Genomic DNA, 27,808 nt, shown 5'->3' on the forward strand with positions numbered 1-27,808 from the left:
TTTGGGGCAGGATCCTAGGATTTAGGCCATTTCAGCAGGAAGGTGTGGGTGGGAAATCTGGACAGGGCCTGAAGAAGAACCAAAAAGGGTGGGAAGAGGCACAGTGGTGTCCCCAGACGTCCCCACACGCCCTCCGGGGCGAGGAAGAAACAAGCCACTGCAGTGAAGCCAGCAACGGGTAAGCACTCCAGGGTGGACGGCCGTACCGGAAGTGAGGAGGAAGTGCCCCCGGGGGAGAATCAGAGATGCCTCGTGGGACTGGAGAGCTGGCCCAGCCACTCAAAGGGGAGGTGGGGGGTTGGCAGGTGGGAGGGAGGGACCCAGGTAAAATCATGATCTCCAAGACCCACATTCCTCATCTATGAAATGGTAATAACAATAATCTGCTCGCTTCATAGGGTTGTTTTAAGAGGGCTGCATAAAAAAGTGACCTTATAATTTTCCAGGGTGCCTGACTATGAAAGGAGGTGCTATTAATTACTCGAGGATATTAGGCAGGATCCAGGATGTGTGATCATCCTAGATATAAGGTCAGTAATTAATTAGGGTGACCGTATATCCTGGATTAGAAGGGTTTTCTGGCAAGCAGAACTGAACCGACTCCTCTCACCCCAAAGCAAGGAGACCACGCTCCTCAGGGCGCCTATGATATCAGAGGCCCATGACGGTCTCAGAGCAGGATAAGCTCATGCAGGGGCCAGGACAGGGCCAGGTACCAGTGTGCAGGTGAACATTTCTCATCAGTCTACAAGGCCCTGCCTGCCTACCCTCAGCTCTGCCTGGAACACACTGGCCAGTCTCTGCCTGGCTGACTTCTGATACTTTAGGAGCTTATTACTGGGTCTTCCCCAAAGCCTCCCGCATCCCCACAGCACTTAGCCCTATGTGTTCCAGCACCCGCTATGGGGGCCCTCGAGCACTTCTGGATGGATAAGTGAATGGATGGGCACATGAGAAGGGAAGCCAGGCCCAGAAGACATAATGCCCAGTGGAGGTACAGAAGGCCCTGGAAGCTCCAAGGCCTGGGTGTGTAGGGAGTAGGGTGGGGCGGGGTCCAGGCCCTGGGAGCCAGCAGCGCCTGCCCCTCACCAGGCAAAGGGCACCTTGCGATGTTCCTGCATGACGTAGTGGTCGTCATTCTGGGGCAGTGCTCGCATCAGCCCGAAGTCCCCAATTTTGACCAGGTCGCGGGTAGCCAACAGCAGATTTCGGGCAGCCAGGTCCCGGTGAATGAAGCGCTTGGCCTCCAGGTAGCCCATGCCCTCAGCCACCTGCACAGCATAGCGGCTCAGGGTACCCAGCAGGAAGTGGCCCTGGTGCTTGCGCAGCCGGTCCAACAATGATCCTAGAGGTGCCAGTTCTGTCACCTGAGGCCACGGGGGAGGAGGGAGAGAGGACTAAGCATGGCCGAGCCCCGCCCCTCCCCTCGAGGCCAGTCACTGCCATGCTCCTTCCTGACCTGTCCTCCAGGGACCTCGCCCTCCAGGGAACATGGGAAATTGAGGCCCAGAGAGTCACCCAAAGAGGCTCAGGTTAGCAATGCCAAAAACTAAACTCTGGGGCCAGGCCCGCCCATAGGTGCAACTCTCTGCCAGAGAACACAAGCAAAATCCAGAGAGGGAAGAGAGGTCTGGCTGCACCGTCAGCAGGGCAGGCCTGGGAACCCCCCTGCCACACAGGGGTGGGGGGGGACCAAAGCAGGACCTTCGTCGGGCGGGAGGAAGTGACCACAGCACTAGCAGGTGAGGGGGGCCTGGGGGCCCAAGACCACAGGCCCCTCCCTGACCCCGGCCCCCTTCTGCCCACAGTACACACCATCTTCATGGGCGGTGTGAGCACCACCCCGTAGAGGCGAATGAGGTTTCGGTGGTCAAGCGAGTGCATGGCGTTGACCTCCCGGATGAAGTCGTCCATGGCTTCCGGCTGGCTCAGCACGTCAGGCTTCAGACACTTCACAGCCACGCTCACCTGGCCAGGGCAGGGGAATTGCAGGGAGTCAGGACAGACCCCAGTCCCAAGCCACTGGGCCAGCTTGCTCCTCCTCCCACCTCAGGTCTGCTCATCTGGGTAGGTGAGCCTGTCCCAGGTGCCTGTGGCCTGGCAGGGGAGGGCAGCTGGCTGACGTCCAAAGGCCATGAGCTGGGCCTCCTCTTCCTGAGGGAATGCCCAGGTTAAGTGGCAATCATAAGGAAAGAGATGACTGGTATAATGATAGAATATTAAAATATTATAGTAAAAAAATGTTTTTGGTGTGGAAAATAAATGCTTTAAGTATAATGCCACAAAACTAAGCTACAGTGACAGGAGTCAGACTAGTGGCTTTCTCTTGAAGGAAGAGGATACCCAGTGGAAGAGGCATGCAGGAGCCTCCTGGGGTGAGAGAGACGTCCCATACCATGATTTAGGCAGTGGTCACACAGACCCATGTGTTATGTGAAAATTCACTGAGCTATACGCTCAAAATCTGTGTGCTTTACTGCACACATACTATCTATTCCTCTGGGGAAATTTTTAAAGATACAATACTAAGACAAAAGGGCAAGAGTTAAAAAGCTGTGTCTGAAATTTGTATCTTAAAGAAATTCAACAAAATACTTGAGGGGGGAAACAGGTGGAAACACTAACTCGGTTTCCTCTGAGTGGTGGGAAACAGACATTTTTTAATTTTTATTTTTAAGAGTTTCCAAACTTTTATGATAAGTAAAATAGTTTTATAACTGAAAAAGAAACCCATGTGTCGAGTTAACCCTGAGCATGGACTCCAGGGCGAGCCACTCTGGACCTGTGCCCAGCCCCCTTCACATCAGAGCGGAGGGGACTGATCCACCTTGGAGGGCAGAGCAAGGCTTCTGCCCCTCCACCATACCCCCGAGGACCCAGGGAGCTCACCGTCTTCCCCGAGGGGGCGTCCCACTCGCCCCTGCGCACCACGCCAAAGGAACCATCTCCCAGCTTCTCGAAGAGATGCAGGTCCTTCTCCCCAATAAGGCAGGTGAGGCTCTGCAGGGACCCCTCCCCAGCAGAGCTCCCCGGGGTGGGGGAGGTCTTCCGGAAGGTGCTCTGAGAGTGATGAGGGGGGAACTCAGCCTCCAGCCGCTTTCCACTGAACACCTGTTAGAAGGCAGCCGGGCGCCAGATGGAACCCTGAGGTCCCAGGGCCAGTCATTCCATCCTGCCTCACTTGGTCCTCGGTGAGGCCTCCATACAGGCACTGGCTTTGCCAAACTTCTAGGAGGCAGCCTGGCTGGAGGCCCAAGCCCCCTCCTGACCACACCACCAAACGGGAGCCCACGGCCTCAGTGTGGCCTCAGGATATGTGCCAGAAATGGACTATAGGAGTGTAGCCCGTGGCTGCTGTGGCTCCACACCCAGCTCTGGGGTCCGGGACAGCCCAAAGCCACTCCAGGCACCCTCCCTTCTACCCCACCTGTCCCTTTCTGCACCCCTGCCCAGCACAGACTCCAGCCCCTCACCCAAGCAGATGGGCTTTAGCCTCAGGGGCCCTCACAAACACCTCCCATCCATTTTTAGCCCTGGCCCCTTCTCTGGGTTGCCCATTTGGCGCTGTCTGTCTCCACCCTCCCCAGGGAGTCGGCTGCCCTTCATCCTGCCAGGAGAAAGGATAATTTGAGCCTGAGGTTGGACCGTGAGAGTGTGTGTGTGTGTGTGTGTGTGTGTGTGTGTGTGTGTGTGTGTAATGGGGTTGGGGGGAGCAGTGAGAGGGGGTGACGATGAAGCAAGGCCTTGCTGGGGAAGGGCCTGGGAAGACAGCTGGGCTTCTGGAGAGAGGCCCAGAGCTGAGAGCTCAGAAAGAAGGAAGGTTGGAGGGACTCTGTAGCCTGAGCTTGGGAGGGAAAGGACCAAAGGTCAGGGAACAGGAGGGAAGCCCTGAGGGTCAGAGCAGTTCTGTCAGTTTGACATGGCCACCCTACCAGGGCATGCAAAGCCCTTGAGGTGGCACACACTCTGCTCAGCTGGGCATCTGCCCCCAAGACTGGCAGAGTCTTGTCTGTACAGGGTGAAGGGGTCTCCAGTCTGAGAGCCTCTTCTGGCCACTGCTCCATCTTTCCTCCTAGCAACTGGAATCTCTTCCATTTGCAAGCCACGTTCAGCTGACAAGGCCCTTCACAGCCTTTTTCTCAAGGGATCCTCCCCAAGGCTCTGAGATGAGCTGGGTAGTGTGGCTGGCACTGTTTTACTGACCACATATCTCTCAAATCTGGAGAGGTCAACTGACTGGCCCAGGGACCTCCAGTGAGTCGGAGGTAGATCCAAGACCCCTGAGTCCTGCACACCGCACAACTCTTCTCTCCTGCCTTCACCCGCCCCAACACACTCATCCTTCCTGAAAACCTGGGCAACAGACCAGGACAGTGTCCCCAGAAAAGGCCACAAGATCCCAAGAGACAGCCCCTTTGCCAGATCACAGCTAGGAAATCTCTGCTGCCCAATCCCAGGTCCAGCTGTTCGGTACTGCCCACCCCCCACCCAGCCCTGAGGCCAGAAGTGGGGCGGGAAGGCCCGGCTGGTTCATTTCCTCTCGCATTGTCTTCCAGACAATGGGCAAAGTTCCACTGAGTCAGACCTGGTACTCACCACTCCACAGACCCAAATTAGAGTAAGAGGGGTGGGGGAGGACTTGGGGAAGGAAGCTGTCAGCAGGGCCGGTGGACCAGAGAAACCCTCCACTGACTAGGAAGGTGGGGGAGGAGGGAAGCAAAGCCATCCTGGGTCCAGACAGTCCCACCGCCCCATACTGGACACTGGCCCCAACACTCAGACAGCGCAAGGGCTCAAGTTACAGCGCACTTGTCAACAAGCGCCTGTTCCATGCCCGGCACCCCTGCCCAGCGGGAGGGGACGTGGAGCCAAGGCTGCACACAGCCCACTCAGCGCCGTCTCCAGCGGAGACAGACACTTAGCCAGGCAGCTCTACAAGCACCCTGCCTGATAAGACCCCGGAGGAGGTCTGTACAAAGTGTGAGATGATACCACGGGAAATGGGGGAAGGCTCCCAGGTGACATCAGAGGCGCCCCGACGAACCCCCACTCCCACCTCCTTCCCTGTCCACCCACCTTGCTCATCCAGGACTTGCGTTTGCACATGGCCTTCCTCCTCTTCACGGCCTCCCACAGCCGCCGCTGGCCTGTGGGGCAGGGGGGAAAGGGAACCCATGCTGTTAAGGTGCTTACAGCCACAGAGGCTGTTTCCTCAGTCCTCCTGGGGGGAAGGCCACCACTAGACGCTGCGCAGTGCAGCGACGCCAAGGGAACAAGCCATCCCCACCAACCAGGGGCCGGCCGCCATTAACCAGATGGGCTCTGCCTCCCACTTCCAGGCAATTCTTCTTGAAGTCAATGGAGGTGTTTAACCACCAAAATTGAACAGTAGAACTCTTATGTCAACTCTCAAGAAAAAATAGGTAAGTCAAGATAAAGGATAGAATTTCCTCAATTTTGAGTCTTTCTCTCATGAAACTGTATTATGTTACTGGCATCAACTATCAGTTCTCTAGGCTACAAGCAGCGTTAAGTCAGTACCTAAATTCGCACATTATCACTTATTTAGCTATTTTAGGCTGAATGCACTAAATGTTTCTAATGTTCTATAAGAAACACCATGACTTCTAGAAGATACAGTGAGTACTTTTAGGATAAACACATAGTGGGGTAAAAGCCTATAGAACAGATCTTTGCAGGAGAGACGAGAGAAAGGGAGAGATCAGGAGAAAGACAGCAAACCATCTGAGGGTTTTTATCCTTCCTTCTCCACAGACCTCCAGACACTAGCCCTCTGGGTGTTCAGCACAGACTCAATTCTACATTTACAAACAAGGAGGAGATGGAAGAAATACAGCCTACATATGTCTGCACAAACAAAACACAGTGTGTAGTTAATCCTGAGTAGCTGGAAACTTAAGTCAGACTCTTCCAACTGCAATTCACGTTCACAACTGCACACTCATCGCGCACAGCATCTACTGATAGCCCTCTGCCCCACCTGGGGAGATGGGGGGCACGGATCTTGGACAGGCAGTGAGAGCTCTCGGCTCTGCAACTCCACGGAACAAAGAAGGGAGGGCTCTTCCACGAGGCTGGCAGTTCTGAGGACAGACAAGGTAACTGGTCTGTGGGACAACGATGGGCGAGGCCAATGCCCCCACCTACCGGGTCGGCCCATGCCAATCTTCTCCAGGTCCTCGTTCTTGACATACTCAAAGTGGGACAGGCGGGTGACGTTGAGGTCGTCGCGGAGCCGCAGGAAGTACTGCTGCAGCTGCACCTCGGACAGCAGCTCCAGCAGCCAGCCTGTGCCCTCCTCCGGCTGCATGCTGCTGCTCCCCAGCCTCTGTGGGAACAGAAGAGCTGCTCAGGGGCCGCAGAAGGACGGGAGGTGACACGTGGCCCTGCTACTGCCCTGGGCTCACCCACATCCTACTATGTGCTGCGGGAAGGACTCAAACCCCCGTCCTGCTCCCCAAAACAGCTGCACGTAAGAGCTTGCAGCCACGTCCTGCTTCCTATGGCAACAGGGGTAGAATCGGGGTACCTGGGACATGACCCAGGCTCTGGAGTCAGGGTCTTACTCCCTAAATCTGTCACTGGTGGTCGTGTGACCTGAGATTAAACTGTCCTCTGGTTCCCCACTGGTTCTTCGACTCTCCTGGTATCATAAGCTCTCTAAGAATCTGATGAAAATATCAATTGTGTCTCCAGGAAAATATATACATTCTTATTCATTATGTTCTAATTTAAAAAGTTTTGGGGGGGGGGGTGCAGTGTCCCTTGAGGCCCATCCATGAGCTCCACAGATCTGAGGGACCCCACAGGGACTAGATGAGCTTAGCATGTCCTTCCCAATGCCTGACACAGTAGGAGCCTCTGGTCCAAAAACCACTCCCCAGGCACCACGCAGAACCATAGGTCGGAGGGAAAGATGGGTGGAGGCCAGGGCGGGCTCGGAGCCGCAGCCTAGGGAGGCAGCGTGGCTCAGCTACAGTCAACAGTTGTCACAACGGACAGTGGCCCAATGGTGTCAAAGCTTTCCTATTTTTAAAAGAAATACCAGAAATAGGAATCTATGTGTGAAATCTCACCATTAAAAAAAGTTTGAGGGACTTTGCCGGTGGTCCAGTGGTTAAGAATCCACCTTCCAAGGCAGGGGACTTGGGGTCGAACCCTGATCAGGGAACTAAGATCCCACATGCCATGGGGCAGCTAAGCCACAACTAGAAAGAGGCCTGAGCACTGCGACGAAAATCCCACGAGCAGCAACTAAGACTCGACACAGCCAAATAAATATCTTAAAAAAATTTTTTTTGAAAAGGTAATATAGGCACATGTAAAATACCAAAAGGCACACAGAAGCCATAATAAAGTCTCTTCCCCGCCTACTTCATGGCCACCTCACCCCCTTCCCCAAAGTCAGCTGTGTTAATGACTTTTACCCATTCTTCCAGACTTGTTTTCCCCCCACACACATATTCACCCATTACCCACACCATTCTGTTCCTTGTTTACACTTGACATTAGATCTTTCTCCTGACTTTTGAACTATGTCAACTAATTCAAGTTTGAAATATACACACGCAAGCACATGTGTACACTGTGCTGGCCAAACATGCAGGTCACAGTCAGGCAAGGGGGCCACCAGGGCGTCGGCTCTGACCTACACTCCCTGCGGCCCAGAGAATGAGGCCAGTGGAACCTTCAAAACTAGGCAGCCTGACTCATCCAATGCCAAACCTATCCTGGTCTGAGTAAGACCCCCTCAGAGTTGAGGGTTTGGCCCGCCCCTGACCTGTGTTCAATCCCCACTGAAGAAGACAGGCACCAGGGAAAAGGCCAGCGGCCCCAAGACCCCGTCCTCCCCACTGGGGAGGCAGCCTTTTCCCCCCAGCTCTCCTCCCAGGTCGTGCTGGGAAAACAGGCGCTCACAGCCCGGGCCCAGGGCGAGCCTCCTGACCCCACAGTTCCCAGCGGAGCTGCCAGCCCAGTGCCAGGAGCTCAGACTTTCCCAGGCAGCCCCGGGCAGCACAAAGAGCCACGGACAGAAACGAGATGCCCTCAGTTCAAACCCTGGCTCTTCCACCAAGGCGGCAGTCAGAAGGAGGTTTCCAAACTTTAAGCCCTAACCGTTCACCCACATGGTTCTCAGGAGGGCTGGGTAGCTCGCTAAAGAACATGTCTGGCTGTCAATATGTTGGGGACTGCTAGTGGCAGTGATTGGGTGGCTGTGATTCTCATAATGTCCCAAATCCCATACAACTTAATTTATGCAGGTGAAAAACTTATTTATAATCATCTGAACAGAGAATCAAATTCCATTTTACACATGAACAAGAAAGTATTTTTGCAATTTTAATATAGACTGAATTTTCCTAGAATGGAACTGCTGTGTAAACTGAGGAGAAACTGGCCTTTTGCTTTGTTCAGAGCTGAGAAGTTGTCCACCATTCAGAAACAGGTCATTGAAGACAGCCCATCCTTACTATTTCAAATGTCTCCTCTGTCAGCACTTGCCTGACAACATCTTTGCCTCCATGCTGGTTCTACCTGAGGTCTTAGCATCTGACTGCTTCATAACTGTCCCACTGCACTCACATATTAAAATATATGAGATGTTACAACTGATTTCCTTCCAGTTTTCTTTATATTACAGGAGGCATTATGTTGATTGACTATACACACAGGTGCATACGCACAGAATAAACAGGTTGTATTTCTATTAATTTTATTTAAGAAAAATAAAAATAACTAACACTTCAACTACAGTTAACCAGATGCTGGGCACAGTTCTAAGCATTTGGCTGATTAACTCACTTATCCTCAACAAAGCCATCCATCACAAACAAGAGGGTATGGACTTAAGAGAGCAGGGCACCACTGCTTTCCAGAAGAAAGCCCCAAAGGACCCCTGTGAAAATCACTAACCCAGGCAGTGTCTCTCTGTGGAGTGACCAGACGGGGCCAGCTCATGCCACCATCATCACTACCCAGTCCCTGGAGCAGAGTGATCCCACCCCCAACACGGCTCAGCCTAAGATGAGGCTGGCCACCAGAGCAGGTGGTCTGAAGACCCCCACTGCATCCTCCCCAGTCCCCAAGTCCCAGTGCTCCAGGCCCCTCAACCCTATGCTGCCAGGGGTAGGAGGCAGTCACTCCTGAGAACAGCTCAAAGGCCTATCCTGTGTGATCGGGGCTGGGGGAGACCCAGGGGCCCCTCCCCTGAAGAAGTCTCTGAGAAAGCACAGTCTGGCCTGTTACTTTTTCCCAAAACACCAGCTAACAAATCTCCCTGCTCCCCAGCCCTGGGAACAGGGCTGCTCTGCGTGGGGGGGCATGTGTGGGAAGACGGGAGAGAACACTGGGATCCCACGGAAAAGAAGAACGCAGCCAGGGTCCCAGCCCCGTCTCTACCACCCAGCCCAGGGTGACCCTGGACAAGTCCTCCCCCGCACCCCGCCACCAGCCCGTGTCTTTGCTTCCCCCAGCACAGCCCAGTCCACACACCTGTGTCTGACACGTGTAGCTCTCGTGGCTGGCACACACACTTCCCACACAACACTTTTCTGACACACTCGTCACCAAGAACGCAGCCGCCGGAGCAGAGAGGCCCTGAACCCCTGTCGAGCCCGCCCCGTCCTGCTCGCTGGCCCTCAGCGCAGGGCTGGCTCTGATGAGCTGATTCAGTCCCGGCCGTCCACTCCCGCCCCCAGCCCCCGACTCACTGTGTACAGTCTCCGCCGGAGTCTGGCTAGAAGAGGGAATGAGAGCTCGAGGCCCGGGAAACGACGAGCTGCTGGCATGTCCACGGAGCCGGACCCACCCTGACCAGGTCACCAGGGCTCTGGCCCAAGAAGTGGGGGCGGATGGGAAGCAGTGGTCTCAGCTCCTGAATTGCAGGTATTGCCCAGAAGGGAGGCTGGCCAGAGGTCTGCCCCAGAGGCCCCCCAGAGCCCACACCAGGAGCAGTGAATGCAGTAGAAAAATAGGGTGGTCCCCTTTGCTCTACGCTACAGCTGTTCCCACAGCTGGCCAGCCTGGCAGGAGCGAGTGAGCTCTCCTCTGGGGTGGCTGTAGCCTGGGTCCTCTGTCCTGCCTCTCTGCCTTCTCTCCAGCGCAGTGGTCACAGCTCAGCCCTACTCCTGGGCTCCCCCACCCGACCGCCCGCCCTCCCTCCGCCTCCCTCCCTCCCCAGCTGAGCAGCTCTGACAGTGGCTGAAAAAGGACCTTTCTGAATCGCTGCCAAGAAGGCGGCGGGAATGGGGGGACTCTTCCTCCCAGCCACCCGCGCTGCCCCCCCACCTCCACAAACACAAGGCCCCCTGTCTCTGGCTTCCACCCCAGCCCCCACAGTCGCAGACAACTCCTGGGATTTTAGGGTGGGGGCCATGTCAATCATGCAGCAATCTACAAAGAGGCCCCCATGCGTGCTTGTGTGGGGGCTCTGAGGGCTAGTGAGGGGGCCTGGACACCAGAAAGTCAACCCTGGACCTTGCATGCAGACCCTTCGGAGACCCTCCCCCATCTCCCAGCCCCAGCCTTGGTTGGGCGTCTCCTGGCTCAGGCCCTAATGTGGCCCTGTTACCCTGGTGCCCGACGGAAATAGGACTCTGGCAGCCTGCCAGAGTGGGGCAGTCCAGCCAAGGGTGGGTGGGGGTGGGGGGGCACGGTGAGGAACCTCCACCCCCTCCCCGGGGGTTCCCTTGTCTGCTACGCACATCACCCAGGATGCCTCCTCCCCAGACCAGCTGGCGAAGATCCAAAGCCCCCTCAAAACAAACAAATAAGCCCCTAAACCCTGCAATGGCCCCACTCGGAAACTATAGGATTCCAGGCTATAAGATGTCTCCTGAACAGCACCTACACACAGGGACAACAGCCGCAGCTAGAGGGAACTGCGTCACTCCATCAACCCCCCCAGGCCCCCCCTGTTCCTAGAGCTGACAATTGATCCCTCTGGCCCTCCTCAAGGGCGCCAGCTGCTCCTACACCCCCCTCACTACAGCCCCCAGACACACCTGACAGCTGCAGGAAGTTCTCTCGGCTCCCTCAGCCCCCACCTCAGCCATGCCCAGGGAGCCCGTTTCTTGCACACTGCTCTCTTGTCCCTCTCCAGCTGGCCACCAGCTCTGGGAGCCCCAGCTGGCTGGTGGAGCAGGCAGCTGGGGTGAGAGTTTTGGGGAGTCAGCATCCCAGGCTCTTTCTAGGGCCTCTCTCTCAATGCTTGACCTTCCTGGCAAGGAAGTGCTTGAAGGGACAGACATTTCCTGACCTGATCCAAGGCGGGGGGGAATGGGACACCCCAGGCAATCAGCCCCTCTTTCCCATCCCCCTCTCATCCCCCACCACCCTTGATGCCAGCCACTTATGATGCCAGCCAGGTGCAGCCTCTCCTGGGTCCCAGTGAATCACCAGTCTTAGAATGGAATCACAGCTAACGGACAAGACAAGGTCAGGTCACGGTCACACTGGAGCTAACTTCCCCCTAAATGCTGGCACACAATGCCAAGAGCACAGAGAAGCCTATCCCCACCTCCCACCAAGCACCACCCTGGAGACCCAGGCATCTGACTTAAAGGGGACAATTTAAGCAGGATCACTCCCTCTATCGAAAGTTGCGAGAACTGCTGGATTGGAAGGGCCGAATTGAAAATTATAACCACCCAGAAAGATGTGTCCCAAACTCATTGGAACCCCAGACCTGATTCTCCCCTTGCACATCAGGTAAGAACAAGCCTCAACAGCTTGCTCAGCAATCCAGCTGTAGGAGGCTGTGAAGAAAAGCAAAGCGTGGTCAGGGGTCAGAGCTCAGACCAGCTCTGGACCCCTTTTTACCAGCCTTGGAAAACAGCACCCTCCTACCACAGCTTTGTCCTGGCAGTCACTGCCCTCTATTGGCCAAGAGAGAGAATGCTTGATCTTCAAGGGTAAGGGAGGCAGACCCATAAACACCCTGATCATATTTTCCAAAGCAAACAAGGTCATTTGGCTTAATATGCAGATTCATAAAGCCGCAAGAGGGAATGTCCAGGCACACGGACTCTGTGTCCGTGAAAGACTAAATCCATATCCTGGCAGTGCTCCCAATGCTCCCATGCAGCACTAAGGCAAGCCCAAAGGGCAGCTTAATTGGGTCCTAAGGACTCAAAGACACTGAAGCAGATGTCAGCAACAGGAATTCATCACCACTGACTTTCCCCATCCTACCCCCCAACACAAACACACCACCCTTCTCCACCCAGCCTCCTAGCCCCCAGGATCTGTCCTGGGGCCCAGAAGCATAGATACCCCTCACTCCTGACAGGTTGTCCTCAGCTCACCAGCAGACGACAGGGTCCCGGCTATCTGGCTGCCCCTTTACCTGCGGTTCCTCCTTCGCCCCAGTCAGGCGCTGATATGCAGATCTCTCCCCCATGAAATCCAAACTCCCGGCTTTCGGGCCACAGAGGGGAGCTGAGCCCTCCCGCAGCCCCCCGCCGCTCCAGCGCACCGGCAGCGTCACTGCCCTGCGTCCTGCGGGGCCGGGCCTCCGACATCCTTCAGGAGGGCAGGGGCCGTTACAGCGCCCCAGCCAGCAGCAGGCCGGGTCCTCTGCCCCACAGGCGCCCCACATCTGCCACCTGCAGCCCGAGCAGAGCGGGTTGGTTACCGGCCTCTCCCGCTGTGCCTGCAGCTGCCCTTCCCCCAATCCCAGCCTCCATTCCAAGGAGCCACCTCTCCGCAGAGCAGCGCCACCAGCTGCCCTCCCGCCCCGACCCAGAGAGCCAGGTGTGGGTCCGCACCTTTACTGACCACAGACCACAGACCCACAGCTCCCCTCAGCCCCTAGATGCCTCCAGGACCCCCGATCCACCGATCAGGTCCTGGGAATTCAAGGGTCCCCATACTCCATGATTGGGGGGAGGTCCATCTGAGAGCCCCTACCCTGACTCAACCCGAGACCCTCCCTCTAGACCTTGGGGCCTGAAACCTCTCCTTCCAGCCCAGCTTCTACCTGGCTCCAAGAATGCGCCCACCTGGCAGGCTCCGCAGTGCACCGCCGCGGCTCCGCACCGCCGATCCGCACTCCGAGCTAACCTGCCCAGCCCACTCCTCGCCGGCTATGGAAGCCACGCCCCCGGCGTCCGCACGGGGGAGACCGCAGGCCACCGCAGCCCCCGCTTCGTCTCTCGGCCTTGACTTCTCCCCGCCGCCGCCGTCCCTCCCCCATCCCGCCCCAAGACTGTGCTGGCCCAGCGCCAAGGAACTCAGAGCCTTCAGGGCCGGGGAGAGTACTGGGGCTGACCTCTCTGGCCTCAGAAGAGTGCAAGCACCCACACTCCCTGCTGGAGGAGCTGCTCCAACATGAGTCCAACTGGGCGGTCCCCCCCCACTGCCAGGATGACACTGCCAATGGAGGAAGGCCCACTGCAGAGGCTCTTCCTCTCCCTCCAGCCCGGAGGGCCCTAAGGTGCCACATGCACACCCTCTCATTACCACGGCATGTGAAGCATCCACTGACTCCTCGGCACCAGCTATTTAGGGCTGAGCTCAAGGCACCCTCACCCCTTTGGGGTTTGGGGCAGAGGAGGAGGGAAAGGCTGAGACATTAACACACACCACCTCGAGACTGAGGAAAGAGACCCCAAGTGGGCACCAAGTAAGTTCCCATAAGGCTCACTGTCTTCAGAAGTTCCTTCTCCAACGTGAAGCAAGTTGGTACATGGGATGACCCTGCCAGGGTGTGTGCTGTTAGTCACTCAGTCGTGTCCGACTCTTTGCAACCCCATGGACGGCAGCCCACCAGGCTCCTCTGTCCATGAGATTCTCCAGGCAAGAATACTGCAGTGGGTTGCCATTCCCTTCTCCAGGGGATCTTTCTGACCCAGAAGTCGAATGGGGGTCTCCTGCATTGCAGGCAGATTCTTTACCGCTGAGCCAACCAGGGAAGCGACCCTACCAGGCGGGGTGCTTATTCTGGGCAGAAGCTCCTCTGTGCCTACTGCAGGTCTCCAGAGCTCCAGAAGGCAGCAACTGGTTTTGGGAACAGCAGCAGGAACCCAAACTCAGGAGACTGTGGAAAGAGAGAGGCTGAAAAAGATGCCCACACATCCCTTCTCCAGGTTGGATAAAGGGTCTGATCTAAACCACTCCCCCTTCCTGCTTTCTCCCTACCTCCTCCCTTCCTAAATCTCTTGCCTCCTAATGCCATCCTGTTACAAGACATCCACAAGATCCAAACTGCCTCTCGGGTTTGGGGAACCCAGCCCACAGGTACACCCTGTGATCAACAACTTGGCCCCTTATCGCCAAAGGGAGCCGATAATGGCCAGGAACCAGCCTGCCTCTGCTGTCCACTCCCCTCCCCCAGGCTCTCCGACAGCATCAGTGGAGTGACAAATCCACACTGAGGAGCAGACATGACATGTAATTTCCGGCCAGAGGATTTTTCCAAAACAATCTACCGTATTCTCGGGAATATATGCCAACCCCACCTCCAGGCCAGCCCTCTGCCACCTCTGCCCTCCATCTTCTCCAGGCCCTGGAGGGAAGATAACACACAGGAGGGGAGAAAGAGTGTGTGTGTGTGTGTGTGGGCGGGGGGGGGTAGGTTATGACTCTTCTTCTGACCTGAGGATTATCTTGCCTCCATATGCTCGCCCCACCAAGCCCGGTCACCTTCAACTCACCCTCTTGTGTGCAAGGCCTAAGCTTCTAGACCAGGGTCAGGCTGGTCCCCGTGGGACTTCATCCCAGAGGAACTGCACCAGGAAACCTTACTCCTTCAGGTCATCCCAGGTCTGAAATCACACTGGTCTGGGAGGAGGCTGGCCACAGGCCAAGGGAGAGAAGAGGGTGATTCAGACACACACCATGGCTGTCCACACCCTCTCCATCTCCAGGACACAGTGACCTACTCCCTTCCAGGGGAGCTTGGCAGCTGAGGTCCTGGGACAGTCAAGGCTGAGGCGTATTTGCCAGCATTTCTGGGCCCACAGGCCTTGAGTCTAACTAACCCTGAAGGTTCTTCACCCTTGTCCTTAACTGCTGGTATTTCCTAAGACTTTGAAACTTTCCCTTCCTTCTCTCTGTACCGGGGGCGGGGTGGAGATCACCTCCTCTCCTCCCAGGGCTCCAATGATTAGCCTCATGTACATTCCTGAGCTCCTGAAGCTCTAGACCTGTGTTTCCAGACATGCCCAGCTGGCTCCAGCAGGAGGATGCATGGGTACCACAAAGTCTATGTGTCCACACTGAGTTCAGTCTGCCCCGCCTTAAACCAAGGCCTCCTGTATCCGTGTGCTCCTGTATCCGAACTGACAATGTCACAAGCCAACACTGGCCACCTAGGCTGGAAACCTCACCCTGGGCTCCCTGGCCATAACTCCCTACTCCCCCTTGGGGCAGACCATAAAATCTGCTCTTTGCCTCCTCATTCTTCCTCCCATCAATCTCACTGGGACAAGAGTCAGAAAGAACCTGAACAGAAATCTTGGTTGTATCACTCTCTAATCATTTGGGCAAATGACAGCCTCTAAGCCTCAATTTCCTTATCTGTAAAATGGAAATAAACAGTGCCTCCTTCATCAAATGCAAACTCAGTGAGTTCACGAATAGCACACTTAGCACAGCATCTGGTACATAGTTCCCTACTGTTATACTGTCATCTGAACACAGATCTGAAGTTCCTTTCCTGCTTACATCTTTCTGTAACTCCTCACCAAGCCAACTACAAGGCCCTTCACAATCCACCTCTTGTATATTTGTCCACCTCCACATTTTTTATCATTTCCTTCAAACGTCTCCATATTCCAACCAAATCAAATACCCCTTCCTGGAGCTTAATGTCTTTGCACTATGCTTTGTGATTTACTGTCTACATCATGAACTCCTACACATTCCTCAAGACCCAGATAAAACATCACCTCCTTTGTAAATTCCTATTTCCTATTCCCAAATGTTTTTTTTTCCCACAATGCTTCCTATGTTATCTTGTTAAAGTATATTTGAAAACAAGAGTGGCATATCACATAATAGTACATGTGGAAAATAGTCAAAAGAAAGAAAAAAATTTTTTAATTATCATGCTCTGATCCTTTAAGGGTCACTGTTTCTGTACCACTCTGTATTAATATAAAATTCTATTGAAGGAGCCCTACATATGTACCTCTCTTGTGGTCTGTACAAAGTAAAATAACCATCTGTTTATATCTGTCACCCTGAAGGAAGAATCTGGCAAGGCACCCGGTCAAGAGAGTTCGCTGAAAAGGACCTCAAGCCTTTGTGACGGACCCTCGGAAGGAGGCCTGTCTCTATTCCAATGAGCTGGTGCGACCTTACATCCAGTGAATACCAGGAATAAGCCTGGTTGCCCTCGTTGACTCTGGCTTTGCTCTGCTCCCCCTTCACCCCCTAACCCCCGTCATTATTTCTAATCCAGAAAAGCAAGTACCTTTGTGGGAAGAGGGGCTACCAATCTCATTACAATTACCCTTGTCCAGAACTACTAAGCTACTTTGCTCCCACAAAGCTATTTCAGCCCCAGGGACAGCACAGCAGTCCCTCAAGACAGAGGGGGAGTTTTGACTGAAGGCTGCCTTCTCATCAGACTGGACGGAGATGCTGAGGGGGGAAGAGCTGGGGTACAGGATGCCACAGGGTTGACTGATGGGAAGGAGGTCTGGTTTGTCAGGCATCCCAGCCTCAAAGAAAGGACAGGGGCTAAGGAGTGAGAGGGTGGGAAGGCAGGGCGTGGAAGCCGGGACAGACACGCCAGGTACAGGGACCCTCCTATGCCTCATCGCCTTTGACTCCAACAGAGAAGCAAGTGTAACTTTCAGAAAGCAAAGGGAAGAAGCTGACTAAATACCACAACACAGACCCAGGCTGAGCCCAACACCTCCCCACATCTATCCATTTGGTCTTGAAAGTATTTCGTAGCTGTTTCATGCTCCACCAGTTGAAGACTGGTGTGCCAACCCTGACACCCAGAGAGGGGATGTACTGAGAGTCCTGACACATTCCTGAAGCATCCCTCCCCCGCATATAAACACCACCCGCGTGTGTCAGTGGGTAAATTCCAGCAGCTGTCTGGGTCTCTTGCACACGCGCACCACACACGCCTGAGTGCCAGGGCTGGGATGCAGGGCACTGCAGCAAACTGCCTCTCAGCACCCTCTGGCCCAAGCATCATCACGGCACCAAGGCCCAGAAGTACAGGCTCCCGGGAAGAGATGAAGGATGGAGTCCAGCTCCCAGCAGCCAGCCACTCCCAGAGCTCTTCCAGGGCTGGTCCGGCTCAGGCCTCACCCCACCCCACCCCCTCAGCAAGAGCCTAGAGCTGAAGGGGCCTATTGTTGGGGCCTGGAGGTGGGGTGGGGAATGAAGCCAGAGCTGTGAACTGGAGAGCATTTACTCTGAGAGCGGGATTGCTCATCCCCCTGGGACTGTGTCCACACCAGAACCCCAGGAACTAGGAATATCCAGTGCAGGGTGGACTGCTGAACTGGGAGAGGAGGAATCCAGAGGTGGGAGAGTAATGTCAGGGACTACAAGATATTTTAAGATACCCTAAATTCCACCCATTTTAGCCATAAAGAAAGTGAGACCCTGAAAGGGAAGGGCCATGCCACGTCTCAGGCGCCTTAGAAGTTGTCACAGGGACTGGTCCCTAAGAGTCAGGGGAGATCAACAGTTCAGAGCAATGGCGATTCCCTTCTAGCCATGAAGGGGCAGCCTTGCCAAGGCTGGGGCCTGGGAGGAGGCACAGCATCCAGGCTGAGACAGAAAGAACCCGGAGTTCTCACCTCCAGCAGAAGTCCGTGTCTCCCAGAACCTAGAGATGCTGAAGGAGGGCCCAGACCAGACTTCTCAACACCCGCCCCCTACAGTCACTCACCACATACCCACTATGTGCTCACCCTGTGCTAGGTTTGGGGGAGTATGAAGGAGAAGTCACAACCCAGGTCCTCAAAAAGACATTGTGTGCAAGTTCTTTACTAAAAGCTTTTATTTTTTATTGCCTGAATAACCTTCCCCCTTACTACCCTACATTATCCCAGTTTTACAGATGAGGAAACTGAGGCTCTGGGGACATGACCAGGGTCACACAGGGAGTAACAGGTGCACCAGAATTCAGTCCATATACAACCAGACACCAAACAGCTTGGTTGGAGGATTGGGGCTCATGGAGGGCAGGACTGGAATCCTATTTATTTATATTTAACTGAATGAATTCACGGATCCTGCGAGGAAGTTTAAAGAGGGGACAGAGGTTTCAGGAAAAGAGAGATGGCACACGTGTGTGTAATTCCACTTCTTCCCAAAGCCCTACTGAGGTGGCAATTGTCAAAAGAGAAACTTTCTGAATGGCAAAAGTCTCTAAGGACAGGGAGAAGAGCAGAGGAGAAAAACCACAACAAAGCTTTAGTAGTCAGAACGGGGAGCAGACCTGAGAAAATCCCCAATCTCAGGGTGAAAAGTGCCTGACTGCCCCCCACAGAATCCTCAGAAGACCTGGGAACTAGCAGCCCCAGAAACCTCTAGAAGAAGAACAGGAGACAGACAGAAGTGCTAAAAATACACAGGATTAGTTAAAAGCTGTTTAAGAAGCAGTAAGACCCCTCTGGACTCCCTCTCCAGTACAAAGCCACTGGGTGGCTGCCCTGGTACCACCCAGCAAAATCGGGACTTTCCTTCAGAGGTAAACTGCAAGTCTTTGACTGGCACAGCAGGTCTGGCTGAGAACTGGGTGCCGTGGTCCCAAAAAGGAAAGCACGCATAGATATGGCGATTCTAGTTACCCTTCTCCAGTCCCCCCAGCAACATGCAGCCAGGCCTCCATCCCTAGCAGAAGACAGGGGTATCCTTTCTGGGGACTCTGATCAGGCAAGAAAGATACAAAGAAACCAACACTGGGAGTCCCCCTCAAACTGTCCAGCCAGGTCACCATACAAAGAAGCTCTGAATAAGACCACCCAGTGCTTTGTAGACAAGAGCAGAGGACAAAAAAATTTTCAGACACCCAAGCAAAGCTTCTAACATGGAAGAAAGTAAAATACAGAAAAGAGGAACTGAGAAGAAACAGACTACACAAGAGAAGAAAATTTTTGACAGAAAATGCTCATTAATATCCTGAGAGAGACAAGATGTTTTATCTTGTCTTCTTACATAAAACAAGAAGAGGATATTATTTTTTTTTTTAAACAAGGGGAATAAAAAATTACAAACAGGACAGGAGACATAAAAAATTCAACAGACCCATCACCACCACTCCCAGCAGTCTTGCCCTGCAGTAGGTGCTTATAAATTTGCTCAACAGATCTATTTGCAAATCTATTTGTTGAATAAATAGTTGAGGTACTATTTCACAAACTTTAAAGCCCATAGAGATCACCTGAGGAATCTTGTTAAAATGCAGATTCAGATTCCAGAGATATTGGGCAGGGTCTAAGTTCTGCATTTCTAACAAGCTCCCAGTGATAATGTGCTCATCCTTAGTTTACACTCTGAGAAGCAAGGGTCTCTGCTAAACTCTAGAGCAGCTGTTCTCGGCATTAGCTGTGTATTAAAAAATCACCTGGTGGGTAGGAATGTGTCAATGTATGGGTCCCACCCACTGAGATTCTAAACTTGGTCTAAGTGAGATTTAGGCACCATATCTTTAAGTCTCTTCAGATGAATCCAGACAGGGGTTAAGAACTGCTGCTCTGGAGAAAGCCTATAATTGTGCTTATCATTGGGCCTGGCCAGAACAGTCGAGTTTTCAAATATTCTCCCCCACTGACCCTGACCACTCTCAGAAGGCCCTTCTCATCACGGCCATGAGCACCTGTTTACAGGACTACTTACTATACAGATGGTAATTCTTAACACTGAATCCTATTAGATGGAAAAATCATTCTACTAAATTTCTAAGGAATTCATTCTGAAAATTTCTTCCTTAGATTCACACACTTCTCTTAATTTTTCTAATTAAAAAAAACTGAGTCTTAAAATGTTATCAAATTAAGTCCTTTAAAAAAAAAAAAAAAGGTGTTTTTTTGTTTGTTTTTTAGTGAAATATGGGTATTTCCCAAGCCAAAAACTCTAACCCATTCTTCCAATGTTTCTATTAAAACTTATGGTGAATTTTTGTAAACTAATTAGCCTCCAACTAATAAAAAAATAAAATAAAATAAAAGCAATCTAAGAACAAAAAAAATAAAATAAAATAAATAAAACTTCTGGTGAATTTAGTAGTTTTCTATCTCATCCATGCCATGGTATAAAATAACATCAACAGACACTTTCTGCTATCAAAATTGCTAAAATCAGGACAGAAGGGATGGAGGAAAAAGTACAGGGAATTGCTACATGTAGAGCAAAAGTCCACACCAAAGCTACAGAATTAAAGAATACTGGCAATGAAGAAAAGACGCTATAAACTTCTGGGCAAGGGGACAAAACAAGGACTGGGAATGACTTTAGACATCAATGTTAACTCTAGAACTTAGCAGCAATGTTTTTAAGATTCCAGAGCAATTGCCAGCCTAAAAGTGAAAGTCGCTCAGTCATGTCCAGCTCTTTGCGACCCCATGGACTATACAGTCCATGGAATTCTTCAGGCCAGAATACTGGAGTGGGTAGCCTTTCCCTTCTCCAGGGGATCTTCCCAACCCAGGGATCGAACCCAGGTCTTCCAAATTGCAGGCGGATTCTTTACCAGCTGAGCACAAGGGAAGCCCAAGAATACTGAAGTGGGTAGCCTATCCCTTCTTCAGCAGATCTTCCCAAGCCTGGAATCGAACCAGGGTCTCCTACATTGCAGGCAGATTCTTTACCAACTGAGCTATCAGGGAAGCCATTTCCAGCCTAGATCTCTATATTCAGTAATTAAGTGACTTGAGTATCAGACTGGCAAGGTCTCAGAACAATCTACCACTCTTTCACCCTCCTCTTGGGAAACTATTAAACAACGTGCTATACCAAATTAGAGAATAAACCAACAAAGGAGAAGATAGGAAATGGGATGCAACACAGAAAGGCAGTGATGGAAATGCCCAGGATACTGAAAGGGAGAGCCCAGCAGGACGACTAAGCATCGGTGATAGAGAACAATTAATCCATGACGTCAGAGCACAAGGTCTAAAAGAGACTTCTTCAGAAAGGTGAATCTGATAGAATTCTTAACAGAATTGACATCCTGAGAAATTTAGACAGCGAGTGGAGAGTCTAACTGAAAGGTACATAGAATACTAAGCAAACAAGAAAAGTCAACTCCAGGAAAAACAAAAAAGTGTGCAGGAAAAGAAAAGTCACAGTTTACTACATCATACCATAAACAATGAACAGCAGATTGAAGAAAAAATGAGATACATCCACAGTGGATGGACTGGAAGATGGGAAGAGTAGAGGGTGGTAATGAGAGAATTAAAGTCCCCATCTTTGGCCAAGACAGAACAATACAGATCAAACTTACCCTCCTGATAGAAACAACAGAAAAATGGACAAAATATACAAAATGGTTTTGAAGACACTGTATATCAAGACACAAAGACCAGTGATACCTAGGAGACAGGAAACAGAGGACGTCAGCCCTATAGTTGAGTTTCCAGGCTACAGAACAGGGAACTAAAAGCCCACAGATTCAAGCAGCTCAATGACTTAAACACAAGACACAAGAAGAAAACTATATCATTGCACATCATAACCAAATTGCTCAAAGTCAATGATAACATATCAAAAAGTAGTTGGGAAAGGCAAGGGAGACATGCTACATACAGGGAACAAGAAATTTCTTGCAGAAAACAATGGAAATGAGAGAACAGAGGCACTATATCATTAAAGACTAAATAAACTGTTTAAATATGTAAAAGCTGAAAGAATTCAATATCAGCAGTCCTGCACTACAATAAATGTTAAAAGAAATCCTTCAGACAGAATAAAAATAATACCACATAGAAACGTGTGTGTGTGAAAATTGCTCAGTCATGTTCAACTCTGTGAAACCCCATGGACTATTGCCTACCAGGCTCCTCTATCTAGAGGATTCTCCAGGCAAGAATACTGGATTGGGCTGCCACTTCCTTCTCCAATATAGAAACACAGATTTATGCAAAGAAATGAATAGCACTGGAAATGGCAACTACATGGTTAAATAGTTAACATATTTTTCTTACTGTTCAAAATACTTTAAAAGATAAATTAACTGTTTAAACAAAAATTTTACCATTGCTGCGTGGGGGTTGTCACATGCATAAATAAAATTTTTGATAATAACTGCATAAAAGAAAGAAAAAGTGAAAATGTACTATTTTATGGTTCTTACATCACTTGAAGGCAGACTATAATAAATTAAAGATGTATATCATGAATCCTGCAGACATTACAAGGAAAGAAAACTATCCTCAAAAAGATAGATGCAAAAAATCTTAACAAATTCTTTAGAAAACAGAATTCAACAATAGAAAGAATAATCATCACGACCCAATGGAGCTTGTCTCAGGAATGCAAGGTTGATTTAGCATTTGAAAAAATTAATGCATTACAATTCCACACATTAACTAAAAAAGAAAATCCTATGATCATTTTGATAAACACAGAAAAAGACATTTGACAAAACCCAACATCCATTTCTATGGATTTTCTATTAAAAATCCCAGTAAAATAAGAATAGAAGGGAGCTTCTTCAAACTGATAAAGATCATACATGAAAAACTTAAACTATCATAATGGTGAAATACTGAACACTTTCCCCTGAAGATCAGAAACAATATATCTAATGTTCCACTTAATATTATACCAGAGGATTAGCCAGTGCAATCGGGCAAGAAAAAAAAAACAGACACAAAGATCAGAAAGGAAGAAGTAAACCTGCTAGCAGATGACATGACAGTCTACGTATAAAATCCAATGGAAGATACAAAAAAGCTACTAGAACAAGTCTGTTTAGCAAGATGGGAAGATATGAGTATATAATATTCAGAAGTAAAAAACTGGAAATTGAAATTTAAAAAACAACACCATCTTACACCAACATTGTTGGCAATAGCAAAAGGTTGTAGTAATCATTGATTGATGAATAAATGAAATGCAATATAGTCATACAATGGATGACTATTCAGCCTTAAAAGAAAAAAATTCTGACACATGCTACAACATGGATTAACCTTGAACATGCAACATATACTAACCCAAGAATTAAACCCAAATAGACCATAGACCTAAATGTAAAATCCGTAACTATAAAAGTTATAGAAGAAAACTATCATGCTTTCGGTTAGGCAAAGAGTTCTTAAGACACCAAAAGCAAAATCCATAAGAGAACACATTGGTAAATTGAGGTTCATTAAAATTTAAAACTTCGGCTCTCTGAACGACACAGTGAGGAGAATCAAAATGCAAACCAAAGCCTGGAAGAAAATATTTTCAAATCATATATCCCAAAAAGGTTTGAATCCAGAATACAAAAGAACTCCCAAAACTTAGAACGGAAAAGAAACCCACACAATTAAAAAATGGATAAACAATTTCAACAGACACATCACCAAAGATAAACAGATGGCAAATAAGCACATGAAAAGATGCTCAGCATTAGTCATTACATAAACGCAAATTAAAGCCAAAACGAGATACCATTACAGACCTATTAGTGTGTCTAAACTTAAAGAGACTGACAAATGCTGACAAAGTAGCAAACTAGAACTTTCATACACAGTTGGTGGGGATGTAAAATGGTACAACCACTCTGGAAAGCAGTCTGGCACTTTGTTAAAAAATGAAATGTACATCTACCATATGCTCCAACTATTCCAGTCCTAAAGATTTACCCAAGAGAAATAAAAGTATATGTCCATACAAAGACTTATACGAATGTTCATAGTAGTTTTACTGTAATAACCAAAAACTGAAAACAACCCATCAGAAGGTTAATGGATAGAGAGACTGTGGTATGCACATACAAAGGAATACTACTCAGCAATAAAAAGGAATAAGCAATTGATACACACAAGAACATAGATGAATCTCAAAATAATTATGCTGACTTAAAGAAAGCCAAGTCAAAACAAACAAACAAAAATACTGTATGATTCCATTTTACATAAATTTTAGGTAATGTGAACTAATATGTAGTGACAGAAAGCAGACCACTGTTACCTAGGGAAGGGGGATGGCAGAGAAGGGGTAGGATGAATGGATTACAAAGGGGCACAAAAAACTTTTTGGGGGGAGTTTGGAAATAATGGGTATGTTCATTATCTTGATTGCAGTGGTAGTTTTACAGGTATATACAAATGTTAAAACTTATTAAATTATGTTTTAAATATGTTCCAATATGTTCCTCAATAAAGCCGTTATAAAAAATGAAAAAGCACTTCATCTTCCAGAATAAAACACAGGGCAGAGGAATAATCATGGACTTCAGGGACACAGGAAAAGGTCTGGGAGTGCCAATCCCTCCTACCTAATGTCCACTCTCATGGCTCCTAGGAAGGTGGACGCTAGGCAAAGGGTCTGAGCCCTCTACGCTGAGGACACTGTTGGGAAAACAGCAGACCCCCTGAAGCCCAGAGACATCATCTTGCCTCAGAGGGTTACACAGCTAGTAAATGGTTTAAACCCAGACTTGCCAAAGTCCTCTTTCTCTTCATCTACCACAAATTCAAGAATCAACCTGAGAAAGGGTAAAGGTGTGAGCTTGTGTGTCCGTGTTTGAACAATTCTCTCCACTGAAACCAGAGAGCCAGAACCAGTCTGGCCATCCCCAAAGAGCCAGACACCTTGGACACAGCAGCTGAACTTCCGGTGCCTGAGGGTTTGTGGTGGCAGGATGACAGGCGGGCGTGGGATGAAGCTGACAGTCAAGTTTGGGTTTGCGAGGAGAGCAGGCTAACCGGCTCCTCCAGCGGAGTCCCAGCAGCTGCCTGCCGAGGACGCCACCACCACTCCCCATGCCCGACAGAAAAGGAATATCTCCACCCAGTCCGGTTGGGACAGGGGTTCTGGGGGCCATCTGACTCAGAGCCACTCCCTGGGCTGGGGCAGAGATGGGTCTTGGCGACAGTCCTGAGACAGGCAGCAATTTTGCACCCACCTCCGCCTGAGGGCTAAAGAAGCAAGAACCCACACAGTGCCAGGTAAGAGATGAGCATCCCTAAGAGGACGAGGCCAACAGATGAACCACCAAGTCCCTATGGGGCAGGAATGAACAGCCTGGAATGCACAGCCTGGCACCCAGACCATGAGGGAGTCAAGAGGAAGTCAAACTCAGCCCCCACCTCTGCAAGCCCTACCTCTAAGCTGGGCTGGAAGCTGACCCTGGCTGGTACAGAACTCATGATGCCACAGCTCAGCTGCTCATCTGTCCACCTCCTTGGGGCGGGGCTAAGGTCTGGGCCACACAGGATGCCCCAAGTCCAATGATGCAGATATCCCTCCTCTCCCTCATTTTCAGACTGGGGTCCTGAGAGCCCACACGGAGACAGGGCCTCACCAGTGGCTCTCCACCCTCCTGCCCACTATTTATCCTTGGCTCTGGGCCCTCACTATTAATCAAATGTGACAAGAAGGTGTGGCGGGAGCAGGTCAGGCTCGTGCCCAAGTCACTGGTTGCCACACTCATCTCAGCTCACATGGCTACAGTTACAAGATAAGGTCCTGTGCTAGCAATGCTGCCCCTTCCCTTTTTTGGAATGTGATTTGAGGACGTGAGACAGCCTGTGCTGACTGCACTGCCCCAGCTAGGGCATGAAGCACCCCTACCTCCACCGGTGTGGCTGGGGAGGAGGCGGGGAGCGCTGATTACTTCCTCTGCAACCTCATCCTAGGGCTACCCCTCTCTTTCTTCTGCCCAGGCCTGGCAGCCGCCCAGACAGTCTCACCGCCAGTCTAGACTCTAAGGAAATGTCCCATCACTCCAGTTGGCACAAACAGTGCTGGGGGGAGGGGCCTTGCCTTGCCGTTGAAAACTGCACTGTTTGGGTCCTCTCCAGGTTTAAACACGGGGAATAAAAAAAAAGGCAGTTCGGAGACCACGCTCTCCTGCGATAACTGCAGCCCCCTCCTTCCAAACACATCAATTCCAATTGAGAACAGAACTGGGCTTCCTTACCTGCTGCCTTCCACTGGTTCACTGCAGACACTGACTGCTTCTACGATGTCCCAGCCGAGGTGGCAGAAAAGGACCCAGCAGGACACTGCTTGCTACCGGGCAGTGGTTTCCAACGCCCCCAGGTTCGCGGTGCTCTTCTGCTCCCCTCTCCCCAACCCCCTACATTCTGCGCTCACCTCGACCCCGGCCCGGCCCAGCCCGGCCCTGGTGCCGAGCAGCCGGCCCGTGGGTTACCACCTCCTCCTCCGCCTGCGCCTCCGGAGCCTGTGCCCCTCAGGGGGCCCCTCCCCCTCCTGGGACCCCTTCCCGTCCACGTATGTTTCCTGGACAGCCCGCACCACCTGTCCCTCCTGTACCCCAGGCAGCCAATTCGCTTCCTGCACCCCCAGACGTCCCTCCCCCTCAGGCCCCCGGGGCCCCACTGGCCGGGCCCTCCCTAGCAGTTCGAGTCTCTTGCGACGGGCCGGCACCTCTCCCAGGACCACCGCCTCCCGTCTGAGGTGCCCGCAGCTCTCCCAGTACTGCTCCCCGGAACTTTCGAGCTCGTCTCTGCGCTCCCAAGAGCCCTCCCCGAGCTCGGACAGCTGCTCGGGCTGCTGCAGCAGCCGGCGTGGGCTCCCCTCCCCCCGTTCCTGCACCCCGGTGCGGGCCTCCCCCCGCTCCTGCACTGCGGGGCTACCTTCCCCTTTCTCCTGGTGCTGCTTGCGGGGCCCCAGCCCCTCCTCCTGCACCACCGGCCAGCCCGCGGAGCCAGTCCACGGCGGCGGGCGCCTCCAGTCCGCGCCGTCCGGCGGCCCCCACACCACCCCCAGACTGGGCTCGTGGCCCCGGCCACCCCGCTCCTGCACCCCGGGGCCCACCCCGCCCTCCTCCTGCACCGCCGGCCCCACGCCCCCCTGCTCCTCCACGCCGAGCTTCAGCCCGCGGAGCTGCTGCGGGCCCCAGCTGAGAACCCCGACCCGCTGCGGCTGCTGCTCCGGCAGCCCTGGGCTGAGCCCGCCGCGCTCTTCCTGCACAACTCCCCGCCTGGGGCCCCCAGCCGGCACTGCCCAACGCACTCGCCTGCCCCCCAGAGGCCGCGCGGTCCCGCCCCTCCAGATGGTGCTGTCCTCTGAGCTCGCTCACACCGCCCCCCGCCCGGCTGCTTCCGCCCCGTCCCCCGGGGGAGGGGGCTGCGGGGTAGCGTCCCCTCCCGCTCCGCCCCCAGTCCCGGTCCGGCTCCCCGTCCTCGCTCCTGGGCTTCGAGGTCCGCCCGCCGGGCGCCGCGCCCTGCGCCGGCCCCCGCAGGTGCTGCGGCCCAGCGCGCCGGCCCGAGAGCCAGGAGCGCCCGCCCTCCCGCCGGAGTTCCTGGAGCCCGCCTGCGCCTGCGCCGCCCCAGGGGGCGGGGCCCGGCGGGATTAACCCGCCCCTTTAAGGGGCCCGGTCCTATTTACTCCTCCCTCTCTCTCTTCCTTCAAACCGGCTACCACTCCCCCTTCATCCCACCAGAGGAGCTGCTTGCGCCTTCTGGTGGAGCCAAAGGGAGAAGACGTGAAGCAGAAGGTAGAGAGTTCACACTGAGCCGGTGTAGTCAACAGGGCCCAGTGGAGGAGCATTGAAATAGGAGCCTCGAATTCTAAGCAGCATTTCAGCCGCTCCCCCGACTTACCATGTAGTTTAAAAAAAAAAAAATCACCACTTCCTCCTGGCCTCAGTTGCTTCGTTTCTGGTTCCAATCCAGTGAGTGTTTGA

General features: G+C 52.1%; 1 protein-coding gene across 19 annotated transcripts in view; it reads right to left on the reverse strand.

Moving 5' to 3' along the window:
• TNK2 (tyrosine kinase non receptor 2) overlaps positions 1-26,916 on the reverse strand; it is a 39,409-nt gene extending 12,493 nt beyond the window's left edge. For 5 of the 19 annotated variants that reach the window (XM_070466148.1, XM_070466146.1, XM_070466147.1 and 2 more), the window contains exons 1-5: positions 6,169-6,349; positions 5,077-5,147; positions 2,890-3,111; positions 1,816-1,968; positions 1,090-1,367 (exon numbers count right to left, since the gene is read on the reverse strand). In XM_070466148.1, coding sequence (XP_070322249.1) covers positions 1,090-1,367; positions 1,816-1,968; positions 2,890-3,111; positions 5,077-5,147; positions 6,169-6,331 — 887 coding nt within the window. In that variant the 5' untranslated portion in view covers positions 6,332-6,349. Of the gene's footprint in view, positions 1-1,089; positions 1,368-1,815; positions 1,969-2,889; positions 3,112-5,076; positions 5,148-6,168; positions 6,350-9,731; positions 10,150-11,024; positions 11,155-12,367; positions 12,643-13,022; positions 13,172-13,945; positions 14,060-14,675; positions 14,814-26,077 lie in introns of those variants that run through there. The other 14 variants (XM_070466161.1, XM_070466159.1, XM_070466160.1 and 11 more) reach the window with 8 other exon arrangements.
• Positions 26,917-27,808: the final 892 nt, after the last annotated feature.

Source organism: Odocoileus virginianus, chromosome 4 (assembly GCF_023699985.2).
Source record: "Odocoileus virginianus isolate 20LAN1187 ecotype Illinois chromosome 4, Ovbor_1.2, whole genome shotgun sequence".
NCBI classification, from domain to species: Eukaryota; Metazoa; Chordata; class Mammalia; order Artiodactyla; family Cervidae; genus Odocoileus; species Odocoileus virginianus.